General features: G+C 40.3%; 1 protein-coding gene across 3 annotated transcripts in view; it reads left to right on the top strand.

Annotated features, from left to right (window-relative positions):
* LOC137347153 (claspin) overlaps positions 1 to 20910 on the top strand; it is a 63746-nt gene that overhangs the window by 1521 nt on the left and 41315 nt on the right. For all 3 annotated transcript variants that reach the window (XM_068011307.1, XM_068011306.1, XM_068011308.1), the window contains exons 2-7: positions 4113 to 4221; positions 5748 to 6235; positions 6411 to 6578; positions 9558 to 9638; positions 15909 to 15990; positions 19959 to 20067. In XM_068011307.1, the coding sequence (XP_067867408.1) occupies positions 4113 to 4221; positions 5748 to 6235; positions 6411 to 6578; positions 9558 to 9638; positions 15909 to 15990; positions 19959 to 20067 (1037 nt within the window). The remainder of the gene's footprint in view (positions 1 to 4112; positions 4222 to 5747; positions 6236 to 6410; positions 6579 to 9557; positions 9639 to 15908; positions 15991 to 19958; positions 20068 to 20910) is intronic.

The raw sequence follows: 20910 nt of genomic DNA, 5'->3' as shown, positions 1-20910 counted from the left end.
GCTATTCAACTTTTGGGGATATGGAGGAGAGTTGTACTAAACCACAATTATGTCCTCACCTGATAACTCAACTGCTGTCACACATATGGCTTTGATTTTTCTCTCATCACTACCCTATCTGATAATTTTGTTAAGTATCAAACCTGGAATCTGTGTTGCTGAGTACCACACCAGAGAATGATTTATTATTGGGCCATCAAAAAAGCTTAAGGTACTTGGATTAAGCCAACAAAAGAATGCATTGTGTGATATACAGAGCCAGATCTGTGGGGTCTCAAGTTCAGTATTGTGGATCCTGAGTCTGATGTGCTAGCTTTCTTATTTAAGGTTGTTCTCCAGTGATCTGTGCTGTAATGTAAATATTAGGTAAGGATAGGGTGGGGCTTAATTGGCTTCTGGAATTACTTTATTTTGAGTTGACATTTTTGGTGAAATCTAGAAAGTTGGATCAAGCATTTTGATATACCAGTCTCTGGATGACATCTGCTCCTCCTTTTACAATACCAAAACTGTTCTTTGCAAACTGAATCAGATAAGATTTCCATGTACAGTGGCAGGTGTGTGCCTCCATTGTAAACTCCCACATCAGTACAAAATGCAATATTAAAATAGTTTCTCTCTCTCATGAAATCATAGAATAGTTACAGCACAAAATGAGGCCATTTGGTCGGTCGTGTCTGTGCCAGCACTCTGCAAGAACAATTCACGTAGTCCACTCCCTCCATTTTTCCCCTGCAGCCCTGCAAATTTTTCATTTCTGATAATCCAATTCTCTTCTTGAATGCCTGGATTAAGTCTGCTTCCATCATGCACTCAGGCAGAGTTTTCCAGATCCTAACCACACGTTGTGGAAAAGAAAGTATTTCCTCATGTCACCATTGCTTCTTTTGCCAATTGCCTTAAATTGGTGCCCTCTGGTTCTCGACCCTTCCACCAATAGGAACAGTTTCTCCCTATCCACTCCGTCAGGACCCCTCATGACTTTGAAAGCCTCTATCAAATCTTCTCTTAATCTTCTCTGCTGCAAGGAGAACAGCTCCAGCTTCTCCATTCTATCCACATAACAGGTTTCTCATCCCTGCTAGCACATGCTCACAGCAGTTTTTTTTTTTAGCATTATTGAGTTGCAGTAGTAAAATGTATTGCTTTTATTTGTTTGAAAAATACTGGGCTTAATGTTAAAGCAGTCTCAAAGTCCAGTACTACAGTCACATTTAAACAGCTGTTCAGTTTTTAGGTACTTTTTACATGTTTTCTAAACATGCATCCTGTATTGTAACTGCTTCCTCATTTATCCATTTGCTAGGCAGTGATAGGTGCTCCAAATGAAGGGAAAACCTTTTTTTAACCAAGTGATGAGTTCTATAAATATTCAGGATCATTATGAATTACTGAAGTGTATAGGGTGCAGGTTTATATTTGCACCTATTGGTATAACCATTTATTCATCCACCAGCAGTTTGGAATCCTCAATTTGTAAATGCCATCAGCAAATTAATCCCAGTCATGACTGCCAACAGTAAACAGATAAAATACCACACAAATCTTAGTTCAGCAATGGGAATCTTTTTCCTGCAAAAGATTATGAAGATGGAATTGGTTGCAGAAAGGATATTAATCAATTTCCTTCTAACGTTGCATGTTACAAGCAAATATTGCTGAAATGCCATCACTATGAACTGCTTCTCCCAAAACTATCATTCACAAAAATGAATGAGTAATAGATTTCAAAAGCTATAAAGAAAATTCTTGGCTGAAGTACTTTTCCATAGAGACCAGCAGGCTGATTCTATCAAACTATTGGTAACATGAAATGCACTCAATTAATATGAAATATATCAGAATTCCTGTGAAAGCTGCTGAAAATGGTCAAAATTTTGTGCCTTCATCAATGAACAGCACAAATGTTCACCTTTTGTGACTCCTCGGGTACAGAAGCAGCCCGTGTCCAGATGCAGGAAAATGTGGACAACATCCAGGTTTGGGCTGATAAGTGGCAAGTAACATTCGTGCCACATAAGTGCCAAGCAATGACCATCTCAAACAAGAGAGAATCTAAACATATCCCCTTGATGTTCACTTGGCATTACCATCGCTGAATCACCTACTATCAACATCCTGGGGGGTTACCATTGACCAGAAACTGAACTGCACCAGCCACATAAATACTGTGGCTACAGGAAAAGGTCAGAGTTCTGTGGCAAGCAACTCATCACCTGACTCCCCAATGCCTGTCCACCATCTACAAGGCACAAGTCAGGAATGTGATGGAATACTCTCCACTTGCCTGGATGGGTGCAGCTCCAACACTCAAGAAGCTCGACACCATCCAGGACAAAGCAGCCCTTTTGATTGGCACCCCATCCACAAATATTCACTCCCTCCACTACCGGCGCGCAGTGGCAGCAGTGTGTACCATCTACAAGATCCGCTGCAGCAACTCTCCAAGTCTCCTTCGGCAGCACCTTCCAAACTCTCAACCTCTGCCACCTAGAAGGACAAGGGCAGCAGATGCATGGGAACACCACCTGCAAGTTCCCCTCCAAGCCACACACCATCTTGACTTGGAACTATATAGCCATTCCTTCACTGTCGCTGGATTAAAATCCTGGAACTCCCTTTCCAACAACACTGGGTCTAACTACACCCTAAGGACTGCAGGGGTTAAAGAAGGCAGCTCACCACCACCTTCTCGAGGGCGATTAGGGATGGGCAATAAATGCTGGCCTAGCCAGCAATGTCCCCATCCCATGATCAAATTAAAAAAAAAAATCCTTCTTGGAAATTGAAGCCCTGTGCTTAAGTAGAGATACATGTTACTTTCAACATTGAGTAGGACAATTTTATGGTTTTTAGTTTGTTTACTTCTAATTTCTTGATTTTAACCTTGTGTCAACGTAGGGAATGTAATATTTACCCAATTTGCTTGTCTCCTCCCATTTTGAGGAAGCATAAGGTTAATGAACGTGTCCTTTAATCCAGCAAGCTATCTGAATGACTAAGTGAATTTATTAAAGGGATATAGAGGCACAGGAGAAAGCACAAAGATTTAGATGGATGATACCAGTACTGTGAGGTTAAAACCATCAAGAAAGACTGAACAAACAAGAACTGTTCTGTAGGAAAGAGAAGTCTGAAGGGCGATATTAAGATCGTCAAATTTATGAAAGTGTTTGATCGGGTAGAAGTTGTGAAGATGTTTCCAGTTATTGCAGAATCAGAAGTAGGGGTCATAATATATGATGGACAGTAATAAATTCATCAATTCAGGAGAAACTTCTTGACCCAGAGAGTGGTTAGAATGTGGAACCTGCTGCCATTTTTTTTCGTATTCTTTCATGGGATGTGGGCTTCACTGGCAGGGCCAACCTTAGTTGCCCATGACAACGGAGTGGCTTGTTAGGCCATTTCAGAGGGCAGTTAAGAGTCATCCCCATTGTTGTGGGTTTGGAATCTCATGTCGGCCAGACCAGGTAAGGACGGCAGATTTCCTTCCTAACGGGCATTAGTGAGCCAGATGGGTTTTTATGACAATCGATGATTACAGAGACTAGCTTTTAATTCCAGATTTTTAATTCGATTCCAGCTGCCATGGTGCGATTTGAACCAGTGTCCCCAGGGAATTAGCCTGGGCCTCTGGATTACTAGTTCAGTGACATTACCACTACGCTATCATCTCCCCATAGAGCAGATGAGGCATATAGCAGAGATGCATTTTAAGGGGAAGCTAAAGAACTATATGAAGGAGAAAGGAATGGAACGATATGTTGATGGGATTAGATGAAGTTGATGGGAGGACACTCATATGGAGCATAAACACTGGCGTCGATCTATTGAGCCAAATGGCCTGTTTGAGTTGTAAATCCAGTGTAACTTGTTTTATGAATCTACTTGATTAAGACTATTCATACTTATTTCTCAAGTGACTGGCCTATGTCCTGACACTGCAGTCTGAATTTGTACCCAAAGTGGAAGTTGGTGGTTGTAACACATTCTGCATCTAATTGCTCTCCGCTCTCCAACCTTGATAGTAATCCATTTCTCTCCGTATTCTAATTTAGTACCTAATGAACTGTGACCAAAACAGATCTGCTTTTCTATTTTCTTTCCAGTTGACTGTTGGTGAGGAGAAAACAAATGACAGTGATACTGACAGCGGCAAGGGAAGCTGTGGACTAGTCTCCCCGCATTCCAACAAAGAAACATGCCACTCTGACAAAGGTTTGTGTTCACTCCTGTGTGACTTGATTTTCAGCTTGCAAGGTCATCAGTACTGCACTCCCAAGATCATCAAATTCAGTGTTTGTTGTATGTAGCTTATGGAATGCTTTGTCAAAAAATGCTCTAAGTATGCCTATTGTGAATGTTACAGATATACCAGTTGAAGTTACCTACTTTTGTATTAATTTTTTATTAATTTTAAGCAATTATTCCCGACCGTGTCAATTAGGTGGAAGGCAGTTCATTCTGCTTCCATTTAATTCTCTTGAATTTTCCTGGAATTATGTAACGTGGTTGATGAAGGAAATTGATAAGGCTGTTAAGAAAGTGAATGGGATAGGAGCATATATGGGAGCATATAAATAGGAGCATTGAATACAAACAGAAGGAAGTCATAATAAACTTTTATAAATCAATGGTTAGGTCTCACTTGGAGTATTGAGTACAATTCTGGGTACCACACTTTCAGAACGATGTCAAGACCTTGCAGAGTGTACAGATGAGGTTTAGCAGGATGATACCAGGGATGAGGAACTTGAGTTATTTTGAGATTGGAGAAGCTGGGATTGTTCTCATTAGAACATAGAAAGTTAAGGGAGATCTAATATTCAAAATTGAGGGGTTTTGATAAAATATGGAGAAACTATTTTCTTTAGCAAGTGTGTCAATAACCAGAAGTCATACATTTAAAATAATTGGCAAAAGAACTAGGGAGGAAATTAGAATTTTTGTCCACAGCTGTTTAAGATCTGGGAGGCATTACTGAAAGGATGGTGGAAGCAAAATCCATATGAACTTTCAAAAGACAGTTGGACATGCGAAGAGGACTAATTTGCAGAGTAATTGGGGGAAAAAATCTGGGTGTGGGATTAAATTGGAAAATTTTCAAAGGCACGATGGGCTGAATAGCTTCCTTCTGTGCTGTAAGTTTGTATGATTCTTTGAGATTTTTGCATCTCAGAGCATAAAGTTTAATGTTAAATTAGGCCATTAGGTCATTTGTGTTGAAGTTTTGATATAGTTTGGATCACTAGTAGTAGGTAATGTAGGTGAGTTGTGCTTCCTGGCAGCAAGCTAACTGAGGTTGGAACATGACAAAATGGTGACAAAAACAGATGTTTCTGAAGAATAATGTTTTGCTTCAAAACAAAAAAAATTCTGCTTCAGTTCAGCATTTTGCTTCTGTCCTGCTAGATGATATTCCCCAATGTGAGGCTTATTATGTACATCAAGCTGTAAACTGAATCCATAACACCAACATTCAAAATGGTACTCTTTTCTCCCTTATGTCCCAGCTCCAGTGTGGTGTTCATGCTATGCCAGTGTGCTTCTGTTGAGCTATCTTTTTAAACTGTTTCCTAGTTGAATAGCAAATAAGGCAGCAACTAAAATTTGTTATTATAATATGAATTCAATGAAGTTGATGTCTAAATCAATGTAATAAATACTGAAATGGGAATACGTCATACAAGATTAACAATGGAATATACCCAGATTTAAATGACTCACTTTTTGTTTCCATCCAGATTCAGATGAAGAAATTTTTCCAAGTAAGAAAATGACGAGAAAACCTCTACAGGAGAGCGATAGTGATGGGGAGGCAAGCAATATAAACAAAATTGGCAATGCAGAATCAGATGGCAAGAGTGAGAACGAGGAGCGGAACTTGAATATTAGTGCTGTAGATAAGAGCAAGAAATTACGACGTGTTCGGAGACTGATGTTGGATAGTGATGAAAGTGACTCGGATGCTCTTAACAGCGAAGGCCAAGTGAGGATGATAAAATCCAGTTGTGTTGGCAGTGTCGATGAGAAACTGTCCATAACAGAAACCCAACACAAAAGCTCTGATTCAGAAAGCTCTTCAGTTGGCCAACAAAAATCAAAATGTTCACAGCATCACAAGGAACGAGCTGATCGAAAGGAGAAGTCCCAGAGACGGCGAGAAAAAGCACAGAAAAGACTGGAAGTAGTTGAGAAACTGAAGAGAAAAAAGAAAAAACAGGAAAAACTGGTGTGGAAAATAGTTACTTAACGGGGTGTCTTAAAACAGCTTAAACTTGAACTCCTGAGTTATTTGACATTTTAAGATATCTTTTAAAGTCTTATTTACTCCAGCACTCTGAAAATAGTATGTAGTAGTAATTACTTTAATCACTTCTGTTAATTTCTTTAACTCTTCTGTCCAGGAAGAGTCTACAGAATTCGAGCCAGCAGATGACAGTGGCTGTCTGCTAAACAACAGTGACCTGTTTGAGACTGAAATGGATGATGAAAATGAACTGGTCTCAGAGGAAGAGGAGTTGTCGTTGGATGCCATACGAGCAGCGGTGAAAAAGAAAGCCAAGCAATCCAAAGTAAGTGCAATTTGAGTCTTCTAAAATTGTATTTTGATACACAAACACTTTTTTTTTGCCAGTTCTGTATCGTGAAGGGATTAACTGTTGTTGAGGCATGTGACCATGGGCATAAGCTACCATGGCTTTGGTTTTGCCTTCTATAACATTCTGCTCTTTGTGCTGAGTTTCCTTAACTGAATAAAGTGTCTTAAGCTAAGGCTTTGGGGTGGAAGTGAAGGAAGAGAAATAGGCCCAGACTAGAAAACTCCATGAAAATGTGGACAAGTAATTTAAGTCCCAAGTTCCAATGTTTTATTCCAGTGGGCAGGAATGAGATTTTTGCAAATGTACATCTATTTGTGAAGCTTAGATTTATTTAAAAAAAAAATTTCATTCATGGGATGTGGGTGTCGCTGGCCAGGCCTGCATTTGTTGCCCATCCCTAATTGCCCTTGAGAAGGTGATGGTGAACTGCATTCTTGAACCGCTGCAGTCCATGGGAGTGCTGTTAGGAAGGGAGTTCCGGGATTTTGACCCAGCGACAGTGAAGGAACGGCGATATAGTTCCAAGTCAGGATGGTGTGCGACTTGGAGGGGAACTTGCAGGTCGTGGTGTTGCCATGCATTTGCTGCCCTTGTCCTTCTAGTTGGTAGAGGTTGCGGATTTGGAAGGTGCTGTCTCAGGGGCCTTGGTGCATTGCTGCAGTGCATCTTGTAGATGGTACACACTGCTGCCACTGTGCGTCGGTGGTGGAGGGACTGAATGTTTGTGAATGGGGTGCCGATCAAGCAGGCTGCTTTGTCCTGGATGGTGTCGAGCTTCTTGAGTGTTGTTGGAGCTGCACCCATCCAGGCAAGTGGAGAGTATTCCATCACACTCCTGACTTGTGCCTTGTAGATGGTGGACAGGCTTTCGGGAGTCAGGGGGTGAGTTACTCACCGCAGGATTCCTAGCCTCTGACTTGCTCTTGTAGCCACGGTATTTATATGGCTACTACTTCAGTTCAGTTTCTGGTCAATGGTAGCCCCTAGGATGTTGATGGCGGGGGATTCAGCGATGGTATTGCCATTGAATGTCAAGGGGAGATGGTTGGATTCTCTCTTGTTGGAGATGGTCTTTGCTTGGCACTTGTGTGGTGTGAATGTTACTTGCCACTTATCAGCCCAAGCTTGGATATTGTCCAGGTCTTGCTGCATTTCGACACGGACTGCTTCAGTATCTGAGGAGTCGCGAATGGCTCTGAACATTGTGCAATCATCAGCAAACATCCCCACTTCTGACCTTATGATTGAAGGAAGGTCATTAAGCAGCTGAAGATGGTTGGGCCTAGGACACTATTCTGAGGAACTCCTGCAGTGATGTCCTGGAGCTCAGATGATTGACTTCCAACAACCCCAACTATCTTCCTTTGTGTTAGTTATGACTCCAACCAGCAGAGAGTTTTCCCCTGATTCCCTGAGCTTGCGCTCCTTAATGCCATACTCCTTAGGACTTAGCCAGCTCGGTCAGTAGCGGTGCTACCGTGCCACTCTTGGTGATGGACATTGAAGTCCCCTATCCAGAGGACATTCTGTGCCCTTGCCACCCTCTGCTTCCTCCAAGTGGTGTTCAACATGGAGTACTGACTCATCAACTGAGGGGGCAGTAGGTGGTAATCGGCAGGAGGTTTCCTTGTCCATATTTGACCTGATGCCATGAGACTTCATGGGGTCCGGAGTCTATGTTGAGAACGCTCAGGGCAACTCCCTCCCAACTGTATACCACTGTGCCGCCACCTCTGCTGGGTCTGTCCTGCCGGTGGGACAGGACGTTCCCAGGGATGATGATGGCAGTGTCTGGGACATTTTCAGGTATGACTATGTCAGGCTGTTGCTTGACTTGTCTATGGGACAGCTCTCCCAACTTTGGCGCAAGCTCCCAGATGTTAGTAAGGAGGACTTTGCAGGGTCGATAGGGCTGGGTTTTCTGTTGTTGATGCTGGGTGGTCCTTCCAGTTTTATTCTGCTTTAGTGACTTCATAGCGGTTGGGTACAATTGAGTGGCTTGCTAGGCCATTTCAGAGGGCATTTAAGAGTCAACCACATTGTGTGTGTCTGGAATCACATGTAGGCCAGGTAAGGACAGCAGATTTCCTTCCCTAAAGGACATTAGTGAACCAGTTGGGTTTTTACAACAATCGACAATGGTTTCATGGCCATCATTAGACTAGTTTTTAATTCCAGATTTATTAATTGAATTCAAATTCCACCTTCTGCTGTGGTGAGATTTGAACCCATGTCCCCAGAGCAATACTCTGGGTTACTAGTCCAGTGACAATACCACTATGCCACCGCCTCCCTTATAAGGTGTTGGGGAGAATCCAATCTATTATAAACTTAGTAATCACCAAATTTATGCAATATATTTACCAGAACAGTAATAATCCGTTGCTTAGAATCACTCATTACAAAATTGCTACAATTCTGTAGCTACAACTGTTCCAGGTACAAGAAATTCTGTTATTTACACTAGTGTAACAACTAGCATTTTAAAACCTCCTTGTCCTTTATTTAGACATGTATGTTTGTCCTTTAAACAGAAAACACCATCTGAACTCAAAATAAAATTAAATGTTAATTCACTCATTTGTAATGCTAGTCTTTTCCTTAGGTTAGTATCCATATATGTGCAATTTCCAGAAGGACACATTGGATGAAGGTCAAGAGTAGGAACCGAGGATGATTCTATTAGTGATTTCCCCATCACCTATGCAATGTGTTATAGGGAATAAAATGTCATGTATTATTAACTTAGCAAATAGTTGACCTTGTAATTATTTTATTGTGAATACTCTTGTATATGTTTAATTCATTTTCTTTAATCTGAAAATATATGCAGCCTTTACACATTTGTGGACCTTAATTTCATTGTTGTATATTTAGTCATGTTAGAGTTTAATTTGCTTTCTTGTACAGTTGCTGCAGTATTTTCTCAGTTTTATTTATTTCTAATTTTAGAGCATGAAACTGGGTTCATCTGCTGAAAATCTCCAGGATTATGACTGTGAAGAGTCCTTGTTGCAAAAAGATGAGAAAAAGGTGATATTTGGCTAATAGTTTAATGTTGATCCATGGCCACATCACTCTTAAAATTTATGCACTTAAATATTGTGTCCAATATGTCATATTCTAGGAAAAGCCTGTTTCTCCAAAATTATACCCATGGCTAAATGTTTTTGATTCCTCCTGGTGCTCAAGTTTCCTTGGTGTCATTTAAAAACAAAAAAACAGTTTTTCAAAATAGTGTTCAGAGAATCAGAGTTTACGACACAGAAAGAGGCCACTTGACCCATCGTGTCTACGCCAGCTGAAAAATATTCAACCCGTTCTAATCCATCTTCCAGCATTTGGTCCATAGCCCTGCGGATTACGGCACTTGAGATGCATATCCAGACTCCTTTTGAATGAGTTGAGCGTTTCTGCCTCAACTACTCTTTCAGGCAGTAAGTTCCAGACCCCCACCACACTCTGGGTGAAAAAACTTTTCCTCATCTCCCCTCTAATCTTTCTACCAATCACTTTAAATCTATGCCCCCTAGTCACTGACCTTTCTCTGCTAAGGTAAATAGCTTCTTCACCTCCACTCTATCCAGGCCCTTCAAAATTTTGTACATTTTCAATGGGATCTCCCCTCAGCCTTCTCTGTTGCAAGGAGAACAACCCCAACTTATCCAATCTTTCCTCAGCTGCATTTTTCCAGTCCCAGCAACATCCTTGTAAATCTCCTCTGCACCCTCTCTAGTGCAATTACATCCTTTCTGTGATGTGGTAACCAGAACTGCGCACACTACTCCAGTTGTGGCCTAACCAATGATTTACACAGTTCCAGCTAAATCTCCCTGCTCTTAGATTCTCTCCCTCGGCTAATAAAGGAAAGGATTCCATTTGCCTTTTTAACCACCTTATCGGCCTGTCCTGCTACCTTCAAGGATCTGTGGAAATTTACTCCAAGGTCCCTCACTTCCTCTACACCTCTCAGTATTTTCCTAATAATCGTGTATTCCTTTGCCTTGTTTAACCTCCCCAAATGCATCACCTCACATTTCTTCAGGTTGAATTCCATTTGCCACTTTTTTGCCCATCTGACCATCCCATCAATATCTTCCTGCAGCCTACAGCTATCCTCCTCGCTATCTACCACATAGCCATTCTTTGTGTTGTCCGCAAACTTCTTGATCATGCCCCTACATTTATGCCTAAATCATTAATATATACCACAAAAAGTAGGGGACCTAGTTCTGAGCCATGCAGAACGTCACTGGTAACAGCCCTCGAGTTGCAAAAACACCCGTCAACAATTACCCTTTGTTTCCTGCCACTGAGCCAATTTTGTATCCGCCGTGCAGCATTTCCCTGGATCCCATGTGATTTTATCTTTTCACCAGTCTGCCATGTGGGACCTTGTTAAAAGCCTTGCTAAAATTCGTGTGGACCACATCAACTGCACTGCCGTCATGTATCTTCCTTCAAAAATTTCGATCAAGTTGGTCAAACAGGATTTTCCCTTAACAAATCCATGCTGACTATCCTTGATTAATCAGTGCCATTCCAAGTGACAGCTTATCCTGTCTCTCAGAATAGATTCCAATAATTTGCATTTTACTGAGGTTGACTGGCCTGTAATTATTCATTCTATCCCTCCCTCCCTTTTTAAACAGGGACGTTAGCAGTCCTCCAATCCTCCGGCACCACACCTGTATCCAGCGAGTACTGTAAAATGATGGTCAGACCTTCCGCTATTTCCTTTCTTGCTTCTTTAAGCAACATTGGGTACATTTCATCCGAACCTGGTAATTTATCAACTTTCAAGGAAGCTAATCCCATTAATATGTCCTCTCTCCCTATGTTGATCACATCCAATACTTCACACCCCTCTTCCTTAACTACAATATCTGCATCGTCCCCCTCTTTTTTTCTGAAGACCGACACAAAGTATTCATTTAAAAACAATACCAACATCTTCTGCCCCTACACATAGGTTACGCCCTACTCTTTCCTAAGTTATCCTCTTGCTCTTAATGTATTGATAAAACATCTTTGGGTTCACCTTGATTTTGCTTGCCAATGTTCTTTCATGCCCTCTCTTTGCTTTCCCAATTACCTTTTTGATTTCACCCTTCCACTTCCTATACTGCTCTCAGCCTTCTGTAGTATTGAGTTCTGTGTTGGGCATAAGCTTTCCTTTTCTGCCTTAGCTTACCCTGTAAGCTCCTTGACATCCAAGGGGCACTAAATTTGACCATCCCACCCTTTATCTTTGTGGAAACATGTTTACTCTGAACCTCTTGAATCTTCCCTTTGAATGCCAAAATTCCTTTTTTAAAAAAAAACTCCAGAAACTTGAGTTTTTATTTTTTAAAAAACCCACATTTTCTTAACTTTACAGCAGTTTCCCGAAGCAAATTTTGTCCATTACTATCTGTAAGATTTTTTTTTAACAATTTGCCCTTTGTAGAGTTGTTTGGTTGAAGGTCACCACTTGTAGTAATTTGTTTACTGGATTAACTGTCATGTATTGTTAAATGCTCACTTTGAATTGGTTGATATTTTAGAATTAAAATGATAAATGAAGGATAGACATTTGGGAAACTACTAATGAGTATAATATGAAGTAAAACTCACATGAAGTAAATATGTAGTGCCACTTGTTCAATACAATATTATTCAGGCATTTGGAATGACTTAATAGCTTGTTCAGCTAGCAGGAAGTTCCTGAGCTTTACATTGTAATTTAAATCAATGAATCCTTTTGAACTCTTGTTTTGCAAAATAATTAACAAAAGCAATGCAGGAGAATCAAAACACATCTGGCAATTTCCATTGTTAGCAATTTGGTATGTTACGGCTGAGTGATAAGGGATTTGGGTGATTCTCACTGTTCACCTCTAAACTGACTGTGTTTTGTTTAAAATGATGAGTTGGCCCCTCAGTGTTTTACTCGCCAAATAAACAGGACAGTGACAGGTTTTCTTGTAGGTTTAAAACAGAAGCTTAACTCTTTATAGAACAATATTCATTCCCTGAATTAGAAAAACCATTCATGCACACATAAACCTGTTGAATCTTTGCAGTAGAACAGTAGTTTTTTTAAAGATGCAGGCCTGTGTTTCTAGTCTTGATTTGTTGAGGTGTTGTAGATTTCTGGTTAAGATTTCAGACTGGAGATGATGGGTCACTTTTAGTTCTCTGCTGCACCAGGTTGAAGTGTAGAATTCGCAGTAGGACACCTTCATTTCCTGACTGGACTGCTTCTGTGATGTTCTTATGAAATCACTCTCTCTCGCCCTCGCCCCCGGTCTTGCCCTCTCTCTCCCTATACCCTCTTAGGACCACGCAATGGACCAGGATTTGGTTACTTCACATCTTATTTTCAGAAGAACCCACTCTATTCGGGACTGTCTCTTGATTTCAGGAGGCACGTAATTGACACATATTAGACTGGAATGTATCCTTTTGTCCTGAACAGAGTGATAGTTTGAATATACAGGCTAAGTCAGCTGACTTTTTACCATTTTGCAGCACATTGACTTTTCCTTTTAAAAAGTGGACAATTTTTTTTAATACTCTTCTGTTTGGTTCTGTATTTTCATTGCTGCATTTCACGTGAGCGTGACAGATGCATGTCAGAAAATCTGGTTAGAATATACAGTAAGACATTTGTAACTGTTTGTAATTCTTATTGGCATGTTCCACACTCTCCTTGGAATTAACATCTGTTATGTTTCTGGGATTTAGCTAGATATTTCTCACATGCCTAAGATCAAAGTCCACTCAAATAAGAGAATCCTTGCTCTTTATATGCAAAAGTGCGTTCTTGTGTGCATATGTATGATTGTAACCTTGTCTAAGAATCAAACAGAAATGTATATTTAGCTAACCAGATACGATAAGCCATCTCCTGATTGTGTAAGCGTCAGATAGTGGAGGAATAAGCACAATCACTCTTACGATGCGGTCCTGGATGGACTATTTTGCACCATCCATTTACTTCAGCTCACGCATCACTTCTGTGCTTGCTGACCGACGTTAACTTGCAATCCACCAGTGTCGTGATTTAAAAATTCTCACCCTTATGTTTAAATCTTGCCATGGCTTTGTCCCTCCCTATCTAAAACTACAAACCTTCAGGAACTCTATCTCTAACTCTGACTTCTTGCACACCACCTTCACTTCGCTCCACCATTGGCAGATATGCCTCACCTGTATTCCCTTCATAAGGCTCTTCACCTCTCTCCTTTCTGTTAAAACCTATTTCTTTAATAACCAAGCTTCTAATGACTCATCCTAATATCTCCTCCTTTTGGCTTGTCAGTTTTTGCTTGATGCTCTTTGAAGGGCCTGAGGATGTTTTCCTCTGTTAAAGGTGCTTTAGAAATGCATGGTGTAGTTGTTAGTGGTTTAGTTGTTGGTGATGGTGTGGTGATTTCAGCTATAAAGTAGAGTTTAGGTTTCTGGAAGTGAAATTAGTAGCAATAGATAATACAGCAATATCTGTTTGGTGTACAAGATTATGATAGATTTAGGTAGATGAAGAAAAACTGTTCCCATTAGCTGTTGGTGCAAGGACGAGGATGCATAGGTTTAAGGTTTTGGGCAAGAGATACAGGGAGACGTGAGGGAAAGCATTTTTCACGCCGTGAGTGATGACCTAGAACTCACTGCCTATGAGGCTGGTGGAAGTGGAGACGGTCAATGATTTCAAAAGGAAATTGGATAGGCACAATAAATTTGCAGGACTATGGGGGTTGTGTGAGGGAATAGGACTGATTGGATTGCTCAACAAAGAACAGGTAGGACGGCCTGAATGGTGACCTCCTGTGTTGTAATGACTTTCTGCCTTTTTTTTTTAATAAAACCTCATGCTCCACCTTCAGAAAAATAAGTGTACACCACTTCACTAGCTACAAATAGGTCCATCATCTGTAATATAAGTGCGTGCGCGTCACGGGAGTTTCATTTACTAAACAGGAAGTCCTAAGGTGTCGCTCCTCACAGGCTGAAGTATAATCATGCAGGAAGGACTGGCAATCTGAGTGATGACCCAAGGTGCATTTCCTGGGCTTGAATCTGAATCAACCTCTGTGCCTTAGGCAACATGTGGGACCACCCTCTGCCTATCTAGGTTAACTGAAATTCAAGTCTTCCATCTTTTCCAGGGCAAAGAATCACAAGTATTTGCACAAACTAATGCAGCTGTCACTCTGTGGAATTTAATGACCGAATACTGGTTCTCTAGCCTGTCTGTCTCTGCCAGCTCCATCTGTAATCAAATGGTATTAACCTATTTAGATCAGCCTTTGTCATGGTGGGCATATGCAGAGAGTCACCCATAGACCTGTGTTTTTTCCCCTATACTTTTGAAGTTGCTTCATCTAACTCTATCAACGATATGCAGATAGGGTTAGATGAAGTATGGTGAGAGGAACCTCGTATGAAGAATAAACACCGGCAAAGACCAGGTGGGCCAATTGGCATGTTTGTGCTATAAATTCTGTATAATTGTTTTTTGTTTAAAATATGGCTACATGCTTAACCCAGATCCTAAGCCTATAGTAATGTAAAGTTGAGGTCACCAGCCACGTCTCAAAATAGGTTAAAAATATAGTTATGAATTGAAATGTAATATTTAGCTCAAACACCAGCTCCTATGAGTGTGGCTACTGAAGTTAGGTTAGAAATGCAATGTTACGCTGTCAGGCAGCTTCTGAAGTTGTAGTGGTCATTATGTCATCATCCATCATGTCCATCTATGTGTAGGAAGTGACTACTGATGTATGAAATGTACAGAGATATTGCTTGCCGCACAACAATGGTTTGTGCCATTATTTGATTTGTCAGAGTTCTGGTGGTGCTTGATTGCAATCAAGATACTCAGACCACAAACCAGCCCATGACTTCAGCGTTCAATTTCAATGCATTGACAAAAATATAATGCTGCACATTGTGGTTGATACTAAAATTTCAATATTGTGCATAGCTGTCAAGAATGTTTTCAGTGTTAAAGCCTGTTTTTAAAAATATTTTTAGACAATTTTTCTTGTGCTTCTTTGATTCAAATTAAATTGCAGACTTATTATTGCTTTAAAATACCAGCTGAGCAAAGATAAAACCAGTGATTGGAGATGAGGTTAAGGGATCACTGGAGGTATGCTGCATCAAGTGCAACTTCCTTCAAGTAATCAGTAGCCAAAAAATAAGAACTCCCTGGTTAATTTTGAAATTTATATTTCATTTCTGTAATGTTTGGGTAGGTCATATGCTTGTTTACTCGAGTTATACAGTTTTTATTGCTTTCTGTTCTTTATAAAGGTACGTACAGAGAGGAAGGCAGCTAAACAGAGTAAGGAGGCAATGCGTCAGATTCACAGTGAAACTCAGCGATTGATGCGAGGTGAGGTTTTAAAGAGTCTGAAGTAACTTCTACTTGTACATATGTTTCCTCTTGTTACTTCCTGCTGCTGTTTTACTGACTCTGCGTGTACACACACAACCTTCCACAGCCATTAAATGGCATGGTTCAAACTTGTCTAATTGGTTTGAGGAAGTTAGTGTTTGATAAAGGAATTGAAGCTGATATTGTGTATAAATATCGCAGAAGGCATTGGGTGAGGAGTACTGAAAATTTAAGGAAACTATTAAAATGGGTATGGCAGCATGGATCAGAAAGTAGTTACAAGGTAGAAAACAATAATGGTTAATGGATGTTTTCAGGTCGAAGGGATGTGAACAGTGTCATCCAGAGGTCAGTGTTTCGTGCTTTTGTTTTTCCCCTCTTGCTCTTGATCTGTGCTCTGGTATTGGAATGCCATATCAAAATTGGCAGACAACACATGTGGAATGTGGTTAATTGAAGAGGACTTTTATCATTTTCAGGACATAGTCAGGGTTGTAGGTAGAGCAGATAAATATCAGCTGAAATTTTAAAGTGGAGAAATGGGGTGATGTGTTTTAGAAGGAAGAATGAATAGCCTACAAGACAAAGCATTCAAAGGAGTAGATGAGCAGAAACTTGGGGTTTGGGACTGTCCTCTGCATGGTCCATTCTTCAGTCACCTTCAAAACTCCCTTCCCTTCCCACAGCATCTTTGCATGTTCAGGAGATGCAACACTTGCCTTTTTATCACCTCCTCTCTCATTGTCCAGGACCCCAAACACTCCTCCAGGTGAACCAGCAATTTACTTGCATTTCTTTCAATTTAGTATTGTGTGTACACATCTAACAAATGCAGTTTTCTCTACACTGGGAACGCTAAACACAGATTGAGTGACTGCTTTGCAGAACACTTCTTTTCAGTCGCAAGCATGACCCTGAGCTTCTGGTTGCTTGTCATTTTAATTCTCTGCCCCACTCCCCATTCTGATCTCTTTGTCCTTGGCCTCCTACACTGTTCCAATGAAGCTCAACATGAGCTCGAATGACACTTCATCTTTCGTTTAGGCACTTTATAGCCTTCTGGGCTCAGTGATTTTAACAATTCCAGATCATAACCTCTGCCCCTATATCTTTTGGACAGTACCTGTTGGTAATGATTCTGCTATTGCCATTTACACCTCCTCTAGACCCATCTTTTGTTTCTTGACTTGCACTACCATCTTCATTCGCCTTGTACCATCATCTCTTTTGTTCCCCCCCCCCCCCCCACCCTTTTCCCTGCCTCTGTACTTGATTAAAACCTGTTATACCTTTGACCTTTGCAGTTCTAATGAAAGGTCATCAACCTGAAACATTAATTCTGTTTTTCCAGAAATGCTGCCTGGCCTGCTGAGTATTTCCAACATTTTCTGTTATTTTATTTCCAGCATCCACAGTATTTTGCTTTTGTACTGGGGGTTCAGTTGTTGAATTGTTGCAAAATGGAAGGACAAGCTGATTTTTAAAAAAAATAGGATCTTAAGTTTTATAAATAGCGGCGTAGTGTGTAAAAAGCAGAGGTAATGCTGAAACTGCATTTACAAGGAAAAATCCCTATGTAAGCCACAGTTACAATTTTGTGTTCAGTTTTGGGTGCCTTGATTTAGGAAGGATGTCAGGGTGATTGAGAGGATGCTGAAGAAATTTACAAAGTTGATATCAGAAGTGAGGGGAGTGAGAGAGAAATGGGCTCTTTTCGTTTCAAAAAAGGTTAAGAGGAGTTCTGAGAGGTGTTCAAAACTGGAAGCTTTTCTCTCATTTACATTAACTAGTGGAAATAGGTTTTGATAGTGAGTTTTTAATTATAAGGCATAAATTTAAGATGATCAAAATGAGCAGACAACTTTTTTATGTACAGGTCTGTGAAACAGTGATGGAATTAGAATCCATAATGCCATTATTGTAAAAAGTGGATTAATATATGAAGAATTTAAAAGGATATGGGAATGGCACTTTGTGAACGGCTCTTATCAAATAAGCACGGGCATAATTGGCCATTTGGCTTTCTCCTGTGCTGTAAACTTCATTGTTTCTGGATAGCATTAATTAGCGATAGGTATCTTGCAGCATTTTGCTCCAGTGATGTGGGATTCGAGTTGTTCCAGGAGAGAGAGCAGCACTTGCACTGTTTCAAGTTACAATGCCTTCACTATATTTTGGATCTAGATGAACAGTGCAGCATCGTTTTTCTTTTTGATTTATCAGGCTTGACTTTATTACAACAGGTTTGCTGTTGTCATTTCGTTTCTAATAATTGATAGTTGGTTTTCTGTTGTCATTTCGTTTCTAACAATTGATAGTTTTAGCAACAGGGTAATTGGCAAATGAAAAAAGACCAAAGTTCATCTTGTTTGCTGTCTACCATCCTGGAAGATGTATGATACAACAATAATGCAGTTTTTGAATAATGACAATTAATCTCAAGACATGAGGCAGGAAAAACTCCCAGTGGTGGAAAGCCTTTGAGAAATATATATCCAAAGTCGCCTGTTCTTTCCAATCATGCACCATTGACCAAGTCATTTCTCAAATTACTCGTACTGTATTCCAAAATATTTTTTAGAAGTAATGAATCTCATTTGCATTTGAATCCATACTATTTGCGCCACCATCTCATGAGGGAGCCTGTGCCATAGACTTATCACTTGCTCACTGAAATAATAGGCTCAATTTTATAGGGACCTTGCGTCAGAATCCGTGGGGGAGGTGGGTGGTGCATGAAGATTGCCCCGGGTGAGGCCCGCCACCGACCTTGACGCCGGCAAGGGCCATCCCAATCTTGGCGAGACAAGTTAAGTATTTTGTGGGGGGGGTGCAGTGGTGAGTGGGCAAGGAATTAAATGTAAGGCTATTGGGAGGGGGTGGGAGATGAGATAGAAAGAATTATTTAATGATTTGTTACACTTTTAAATGCAGTTTGTCTTAAAGACTTCAAACTGTCATTTAGGGCTCTCTGCCCTTTAAAAGTGGCGCTGTTGCCGGGGATAGCTCGCCCACCCCCTCCACGTTATCAGTGGGGGGGCGGCACCCTGGGAATGTTAATGAGCCGCTGTGTTTAGGACAGTGGCGGCTCCACGGAGTAAAAGCCATGCGTGCGGCCCACCATCTTTTACGGCACTCGAGGGCAGCTACATTAAATCCAGCCCAATGTTTCTGCAAATTAGATGGCCATGTCCACCTTTTCCACTGTTCTAGAAAAGATGAAACAGTTCATCATGGTATGAATTATCTTGTTCTTTTCTTGAATCCTAAAAATAAATCACGTTTCAACTTCCCGCTTTCCGATTTAATTAATCCTCATAATGCAGTCCCACCACAGCTCATGTAATCCATCCTCTCAATCTGTGGTGCTTCTACTCTATCCTTTCTGCACAGAGGCGACCAGAACTATAAGCAGTATTCTAAGTGCGGCCACACTTGTGATTTATGAATTGGCAGGATAACCTCGCTATTTCAGCTCAATGTTGACTTTAATACATCCCAACATCTAACTTACTCACTGCTACCGAGATTTGTTGCTGTAGTTTAGCAGAGATGGCAGCTATACTCTTGCAGATATTTTTAGAGTTTTTTTTTTTCTAGCCTCCAATAGATTTGCCCTGTAATCAGTTACAGAATGCAGCCTTTAAGTATCTCAGGCAGCTGGAATGAATGTTTGCATTCTTTGTCAATTTGAGACCAGCCAAAATTTTTCTTTTTTGCTCCTCCTGATATTTAACTCCAGTTGAGATACATTTGAGAAAATAATAAATCTCAGTTGGGAATGAACAGTTTATTTTTTAAATGGATCATGTGACATTTAATATCAAACTTATGGGGAGCGTGGGAGAGGAGGTGGGGAAAGACTGGCTCATTGCCTCGCCATGCAGCAACTACAGTTTGTGACCTGGAATGCCAATTGTTAAGCTTGTACCCCTGTTAATAACGTTGTATAATTCTTTTCTCAGAGGCAAATTTAGGTCTGCCATATCATCTGCCGCAGCCAAAAACCATTCATGACTTCTTCAAGAAACGACCACGACCAGCTTGTAAAGGAAGTGCCATGTCCTTGCTCAAGTAAGAGAACATTTTTAGCGACACCTTCCTGTATGATAACTTGCACATAAAGAGAATAACTTGTACATCAGAAGCATCTCCTTCTGCACTTTTCCCACATTGCCATCTTATTTTTTTGTAGATTAGTTGAGAAAATTATTGGTAGTTTTGTAATCTGGACTTGTTCTTTCCAGGAAACACTCTCTGTCTTAAGCAAAATTACTTTAGACACTTAAAATTGCCAAAGTGCAGAACTCCTTCAGTTTAGTCTTCCAGAGGGGAAAGAGCAATAGGCTCATCCACTGGAGGGTTGAATTGTCTATTCAAAGACTACTAGATTCGAACTCTCCCTAGTATTTAATTTAAACTGATGACATTATACTGAAATAATTACCATCCAGTCCAATAAAATTCTACTGGAAATGTTGAGTATTCTGAATAACAGCATTTTGAAAAATAAAATACTGCAGATGCTGGAAATCTGCAATAAAAACAAAAAATACTTCAAATACTCAACAGGTTGGGTAGTATCTGTAGTGAGAAAAATAAGAGTTAACCTTTTAGGTTGATGACCTATTAGAACTGAAAGGTCATCGACTTGAAACAGTAACTCTGGTTTTTCTCTCTACAGATGCTGCCTGACCTGCTGTGTATTTTCAGCTATAGAATTCACTTGTTGCACAACTTCTGCAGCGAAGTATGTTTTACTCATGGAGTAATTGCTTAATTTCTGTTCTGAGGTTATGCAGAGTATTACTAAAATTTAGGACTTGACCAATTTGTGTTATGTATTATTCATTAGCAAAAATGTTCTTTGTAGATTTATGCTTAATTTCAAAACTGTTTTTGGTTTAAGTTGTTTCT

Source organism: Heterodontus francisci, chromosome 31 (assembly GCF_036365525.1).
Source record: "Heterodontus francisci isolate sHetFra1 chromosome 31, sHetFra1.hap1, whole genome shotgun sequence".
Classification (NCBI taxonomy): domain Eukaryota; kingdom Metazoa; phylum Chordata; class Chondrichthyes; order Heterodontiformes; family Heterodontidae; genus Heterodontus; species Heterodontus francisci.
The sequence above is the reverse complement of the archived record's forward strand: the minus strand, read 5'-3'. Positions and strand labels throughout refer to the sequence as shown.